Source organism: Canis lupus, chromosome 26 (genome assembly GCF_048164855.1).
Source record: "Canis lupus baileyi chromosome 26, mCanLup2.hap1, whole genome shotgun sequence".
Classification (NCBI taxonomy): Eukaryota; Metazoa; Chordata; class Mammalia; order Carnivora; family Canidae; genus Canis; species Canis lupus.
Genome location: NC_132863.1, coordinates 26,022,856 through 26,029,988, shown reverse-complemented (window position 1 = coordinate 26,029,988; position 7,133 = coordinate 26,022,856). Strand labels below are relative to the sequence as shown.

Genomic DNA, 7,133 nt, shown 5'->3' with positions numbered 1-7,133 from the left:
AGATACTTAAGAAAATAAGTCACCGCCTTCTTAAAGTCACAGACTTTATTCCTACAACCACAGAGCCTGAGCATGACTATGGCAAGAAAAGAAGAGTTTCATCTGAGAGTGTCTCTTATGGGCATGATTGTTCATGGAAGGGTGGGAACAGAGGACAAGGAAGATAAGCTCTTCTGGCCTTGGAACAAAACATTTACTCCAGCAAAGAAGCAGGTAATCTGAAAACCCTCTAGAAATAACCTGTCTGTATATCCCCTGAAGCAAGTGGGCAGACAAGCACTGCCATCTGGCACAAAAGGGAATTCAGATCCAGAAAAGCAGCAGCAAAGTATTCAAAAAAATAATAATCAGTTGTTTTGAGACTCACAAACAGGAGTTTCTAAGGGCAAATGTATACCCAAGATAAATACTGGTGCTTCCTGAGAGAGCTGACATAGATTACAAAGCTGCCTCCCTGTTTCAGTCAACCTTCACTTGCCCTCTGCATACTTAATTTGGGTAAGGGATGTGGCCTTCAAGTTCCTGTTCTGGGCTCCAAGGGCTCCTATAGTCTAGGGGCACAGCAACCTGAGGCTAACCTGTGCCACATCTCATCTATCTGGCAGCCACAGGAAGTCGCCTCCACCCAAGAGCAAAGCTGGTCCTCGGTCCCAGACAGCTGGTCAAGGGTGGCATGGGTCAGCACTGGCCCTCAGCACTCCTGGATAGGGGCAGGGAGAGTGGACAAAACTTTGGAAAGCCAAGCAGGGGAAGCCTGGGTAAAGGGTAAGGTCTTGTTTACTGGATGGTCAGGCAGCGATGGTTGAAGAGCTGGCAGATGACAGTTGGGTCAGCCACAGTAGATGTGTCCCCCAGGTCGTGGTCATTCTGAGCAATCTTCCGAAGCACCCGCCTCATGATTTTCCCTGGGGGACCACAGCCTTCTGGTTACCTGGTAATAACACTGACCCACTCCAGCCCTGCCAAAAAGGCTTCCATCCACACACACTACACCACCAGTAGGCCTTGCCCAATCCCAAACCCAATCCCTTGAGGCCTCTGAGAACATACCTGAGCGGGTTTTAGGCAAGCCAGGTGCATTCTGGATATAATCCGGAGTGGCAATGGGGCCAATCTTTTCTCTAACTGTAACCAACAAATCATTAAGCATTTCTTCAGTACCCTTAACCAGGCTCCCAAAAACCAAGGTAGAGATGGCTTTGTTTCCCATCTATTTCCCTTTCAAGTCCCTGACCACAGAGTCATTCTTAGAGTCACTGCCTGTCTTTCTCTCTTTTTAACACATTGTCTTTTACTATCTCATTTTATCTTCATCTATTTTCATGGAACTCAAACTCTAAGTATCAGCCTGCTAGAGTTTAAATCCCACTTTACTACCAGTGTGGCCTTGGGCAAGGGATTTAACTTCTCTGAACCTTAATTTCTTCATCTTTAGGATGAGAGTAACAATAGGATCTATTTCACAGCATGATTATAGGGATTAAATGAATTAATGCATTTAAAGCACTTAGCCCAGTGGTGGCACAGAGAATTCTATAAATGTCAGCCATTAGTATCCTAGTAGAGAGACTAGTGGAGACTGAGTGGCAAGAGGACATTAAGCCCCTATGGTCCCCTGGGATCTGTTTGTAGTTTGCAGCTTGCTCTTGCTTCTCCCCAACAACTTGCTGTGGTAACTGGGCCATGAGGACAGACCCTATAGTCCCTGCTTAAGGAGGCTCCTCACTCTGCTTCTTGAGCTCCTCGGTGAGGGTGGGGCTGAAGGTGTAGCCATCGCACAGGGTGACAAAGCAGTAGAGGCATTCGCCCTTCACAGGATGAGGGTGGCCGACCACAGCTGCCTCTGCAATAGCCTCATGTTCCACAAGTGCTGATTCCACCTCTGCTGTGCTCAGCAGATGTCCTTATCAAGGGAAAGGAAGCGCCATCAGAGAGAGCCCAACTTCTACCCCAGCCCCTGTTCCATCTAAGCCTATAGGGCAGTCCTAGGCTGGTCAAGTGGGGAAGCCCCTTCATTTATGCCTCACACGACCTGCTTCAGTTGTCCCACCCTCCCCGTTCGCCTCCTCTAGGCACATTCCAGTGTTTATCACTCTTCTTCCAAAACCTGTACCCAGAACCTAATGCCACACTCCAAGCATGGTTTGGCCAGACGACATCCTGGCTGTCTTGGAAGGCTTTGGCTGGGACTTTGCTGAGAGAGGATGCTGATAAGAAGGGAAAATGGTCCCTGGCCCTCACCTGATACATTCAGCATGTCATCAATCCTGCCAGTGATCCAGTAATAGCCATCCTGGTCCCGCCGGCAGCCTGGAAAGAGAAGAAATGCACAATATAATAAATATCCCACAGTAGGATATATGATCCACGTTACCAAACTGCTACACCCACTAATAGCCCCCTAATAAGTCTTCCTGCTTCTACACTTGCCCCCGTAGTAGCCAGGCTCCAAGATAGCTATGCTGATTTCCACTTTCTGATATGCAGACTCCTGTGTAGTTCTCTTTCTCATTGTACTAGGGTTAGTCTGTGTGATCAACAGAATTTGGCAGAAGTGACGGTATGTCATTTCTGAGATTACACTATAGAAAAGATACCATGGTTATTCTCTCAGATGAGTTGCTCTGGGGGAAGTCAGCTGCCATATGTCATGAGTAGCCCTATGAAAAGGCCCACATGGTGAAGAATTGAGGTGTCCTGCCAACAGCCACACGAGTGAGCTTGAAGTATGGCCTCCAGGCTCAGTCAAACCTTCAAATGACTGCAGCCCCAACCAGCAGCTTCAATGAAGCCCATGAGAGACTCTAAATGAGAACTACTGGCAAAGCCACTCACAAAGTCCTGATCCTCAGGAATTTTAATTTGTTGTTTTAAGCTGCCAAGTTTGGGGGTAATTTTTTCCATTGGTAATAGATAACTAATATACTCACCTAAAGTCTATTCTCCGTAAATCGAAGTTATTTTCCAAACAATAAATTTGTTCTTATCACTTCTCTGCTTACAGGCCCAAAAGGTCTCCCCCACTGTACACTGGATAAAATCCAAAGTCCTTATCATGGCCCACAAGGCCCCACATTATCTACCTCTCCAACTTCACGTAACATTCTTCCCTTTGTTCACTACATGTCAGCCACACAGGCTTCAGTCTGTTCCTCAGATATTTCAAGCTGGTGTCTCTGTACAGAATACTCACTCTTACTCCAGATTTTCCCATGCCTCCCCTCCTCACCCTGGAGGGCTCTGGTCAAATATCACTTCCAAAAAGCCGCCTCTCACCATCCCACGTATGGTGGCCATTCCTGCAGACATTCTTTATACTGTTACCCTGTGTATTTTTCTTAATAGCATTTGTCACTAAGGTAAGCTTATTTACTCATTTGCTGAATCTATTGTCTGTCTCCCCTACCAGAATATAAGCCCCATGCTTACCTTATTCATGGCACTATCCCTTGAGTTTAGATCTGTGCCAGACATAGTAGGTGCTCAATAAATAGCTGTGGCTGAATGGACTGGTGGATAGAGTCATGGGCAAATATAGGTTCTAGACATCAGGATCCATATGACAGTAATTCACACTGCTACATGCCCATTTCTTTTAGCACAGGAACAATGGAAGCAAGAACCATCCTCATATATCAGGTGGTACCATGCTGAGACCCTCCATGCAACACTCATTCCTGTTCTTATAGTCTTCTTTAAATCTCTACCTGGATATTAGTCACTGACACATAGAATATGTTCCTCTGTTTTTCTTCACCCCTAACCAATTCTTCCTAAAAATGGAAAGGGAAAGTACATGTCGAGATGGGAGATATGGGAAGGGGAGATAGCCAGGGCTCACCATCTCCTGTCACATAGTAACCAGGGAACTTCTTAAAATAGGTCGCCTCAAAGCGTTCATGGTTCCCATAGACTGTGCGCATGATTCCAGGCCAGGGCTGCTTGAACACCTAGGGAGTGAGAGAGGCACAGTGGTCATATCTGCTACACTGTCAAACTGGAAGACAATCACAGTTTTGCCCAACCTGAGGATAAATGGCCTGAATGCCCTTCCTGAGAAGTAGGACAAAGTACAGGCTTTGGAGATAGACAATCCAGGCTAAGAATCCCAGCTCTGCCACTTACTAACTGTGTGACTTCAGGTTAGTAACTTTACCTTTCTAAGCTTCAGATACTCTTCTGTAAATCAGAGAAAATAATCTCAACCTCTCAAAGTTACTTGTGAGGACTGAATTAATGGTATGTGGAAGTTGTCTAGTACAATGTTCTGTTAGTGATAAGCATTTAGTAAATTTGAGTCTCCTCAGGAAACCAAGTCCAGTGTGATACAAATGAAAAAAATCAAATAAAAATGAATAAGTAATTATTGCCCCACTCAATAACATCCTGTGGCAGTAGATTGATGAGATGGATGAAATTCTAGGCTAAGAGTCAGAAAGCCTGGATTTAAGTCCTTATTACTAACTTGCTCCTAGTAAAAGTAAAGTGGGATGGAGGGCGGGGGCTGTACTTCCTACAAGTACTAGTACAAAAATCATAACAGCTAACATTTGTTAAACACTGTTAGGTTCTGCCTTCACACGGATTATCTAATTTAATTGATCCAGCAACTTGAGATACAGGTACTATATAACCCTGTTTTACAAATGAAACTTAGGTTCAACGGGGTTAGGCAACCTATCTGAGGTCACAGAAGAGGAGGAGCTAGGATTTAAATCCAAGCAGGCTGACTCTGGAGCCTATATGATTTTCTACTATGTTATGAAGACTCCTTTCACACTAGAATGTTTGTCAAAGGAAGAGTTAGCACTAAGTCTTCTGGATCCAAAAAGGCATCATCAGGAATCTTTGAGCAGAGCCCTTAAGAGCCAAAGTGGGCCAAAAGGCAGACAAGCAGGCTAAGTATCCAGAAGGATTTCCTCCAGGGTTTCACAGAGGATAAACCCTCAACCATGGAGCTTTAGCCATAAGCACCTACCAGTGGAAATAAGGTTCTAAACTCTGAAGCAAAGTACAGCATCCCTTGTTGTACTCTTTCCTCCCAACTCCTCAAAGACATCCAAGGGTCAGAGCCTCACCAGGTAACCTTCAGCTTCACCTTCCAACTCTTCCCCAGACTCATTCAAAATTGCAGGAGCTACACCAAAGAATGGAAAGGTCTAGAAGCAAACAGGAAACAGGACTTAAGGAGAAGAATGAGGCAACTGTGACTCAATTCTACCTCTCTTAAGGACCCCCAGAGCCCCAGGTTCTTCACACATATATTAGTCTAGTCCCCCACCCTCCACCTAGGCCAGAGACTCTACTCCTGCCTAGCATAGGATCAGCCAAAGGAGCTTCACTCACAGCAGAACCAGGTTTCATTGGTGTGGCACCAGGGAGGGGAGTCAGCATATGGCCACCCTGTAGAAGTCAGAGATTGGGGGTTTGAGTCAGTCTTCCCACACTGTCCCTGAGCCCCAGCCTTCTGAATCCTTTACTCACTGTCTCTGTCTGCCAGAAGGTGTCCACGATGGAACAGCGCTGAGCACCCACCACTCGGTGGTACCACAGCCAGGCCTCAGGGTTAATGGGTTCACCCACTGTGCCTAGCACCTGTAAGGATGCCCGGCTATGCCTTGGGCAGGGGAGTGGGGAGGAAGAAAGGCTCTGAGGACACTGAGAACCAGGAAGACATGCCCAGGCTCTTCTGCCCCCTCCCCTATTCTACACCAAGGAGTTGGAACAATGGAATGGAAAAGTCTGTACACAAAGGCCAGCACCTAGCTCTGAAGGACACCCATAGGGCAGCAACTGGGAGGGGGTCTCACCTGGTAACAGGCTCATCTCCAAACTTCATAAGCAGGCGGATAGCTGTGGGTGCTGTGTAGAACTTGGTCACCTTGTACTTGTCCACGATGTTCCATAGGCGGCTCACATCCGGGTATGTGGGAATCCCCTCAAACTGACCCCAGTGAAGGCTAATCATTCCCAGTCCTTCCCAACAGTCCTTCAATTCCCTTACCATACCCTCAGGCTCAGTATTTTGCCCTTTTGGACATAGCCATGTCTTCATTCCCTTACAGATAAGCCAAGAGACCTTCTTCCTCAGTATATACAACCCCCTCAGAACTCCTCTTTCCCCAGGGAACAGGTCATTGTGTAAGCCCCCTGTCTCTAGATCAAGTGGCCTTGGAAGACTGTCACCTAGGATCATCTTGTCCACCCCTAACTAGGCCAAGTAGCCATGAGTCCCAGCTCCCTTCTCACCAAAACACTGGTGGCACCATTGGCCAGTGGCCCATAGGTGACGTAGGAATGGCCGGTAATCCAGCCAATGTCTGCTGTGCACCAGAATACATCCTCCGCGTGGAAGTCAAACACGTACTTGAAGGTCGTAGCCACATAGAGCATGTAGCCCCCAACAGTGTGTACCACACCCTGGAGGAAGAATTTAACCTTGTGGGCCTTGGGCTCATTTCCACAGACCAACAAATGTATGCTGGGTAGAGCTAGAAGAAGATCCTCCTGAGATTCTGGCCCTGCCAGCACCCCTTTCATATAGTATGCATCTCTATTCTAACCCATTTTCTCCATGTTCCCATCTCACACACCATATACATGCAGAGTCAGTCATCATTCATATCCACACCCTAAGATGGGCTACTTGAATCACTCTTATACACATGAACACTTCTAGAGCATTCACATCTAAGAGTGTCTTTGTTGTATATTTATGCACACATAGTCAATTACACATTGACAGAGTGAGAGTGAGAAAAAAAATAATCTTCTTTGCTTAGTCTACCAATACCCCATCCCTTGGAAAGAGAGGCAAAAAATATGCTTCGAAAGCCTCACTGAGAGATACTCAAACATACAGAGAGTAAGAATTTAGGGATGATGTGAGTGGAAGATAGGGTGATATATCTTTTAAGTCAATACAGGAGTCAGAGTTTTGTTTCTGGCCCCCACACTGTGCCCTGGGAAGAATGAGATGTTAGTAGTGTGGCTTGTGAAAGGAACTGAACTCTAAGAGCTTCTAGCCTAGGGCCCCAAGAAGGGTCCTAGCCTACCCCTGGCCTTGAGTTCACAGTGCAGCTCTCCTTCAATCAAACCACGTGGGCATGGGCAAGAACACTGAAGTTAGACAT

At 46.5% G+C, this 7,133-nt stretch overlaps 1 protein-coding gene across 3 annotated transcripts in view; it reads right to left on the bottom strand.

Annotated features, from left to right (window-relative positions):
* Positions 1-27: 27 nt before the first annotated feature.
* ACSS2 (acyl-CoA synthetase short chain family member 2) overlaps positions 28-7,133 on the bottom strand; it is a 44,577-nt gene continuing 37,471 nt past the window's right edge. For all 3 annotated transcript variants that reach the window (XM_072800646.1, XM_072800647.1, XM_072800648.1), the window contains 10 exons: positions 6,250-6,420; positions 5,811-5,944; positions 5,485-5,617; positions 5,347-5,403; positions 5,079-5,159; positions 3,842-3,950; positions 2,242-2,310; positions 1,727-1,903; positions 1,051-1,125; positions 28-905 (listed from right to left, as the gene is read on the bottom strand). In XM_072800646.1, coding sequence (XP_072656747.1) covers positions 778-905; positions 1,051-1,125; positions 1,727-1,903; positions 2,242-2,310; positions 3,842-3,950; positions 5,079-5,159; positions 5,347-5,403; positions 5,485-5,617; positions 5,811-5,944; positions 6,250-6,420 — 1,134 coding nt within the window. In that variant the 3' untranslated portion in view covers positions 28-777. The remainder of the gene's footprint in view (positions 906-1,050; positions 1,126-1,726; positions 1,904-2,241; positions 2,311-3,841; positions 3,951-5,078; positions 5,160-5,346; positions 5,404-5,484; positions 5,618-5,810; positions 5,945-6,249; positions 6,421-7,133) is intronic.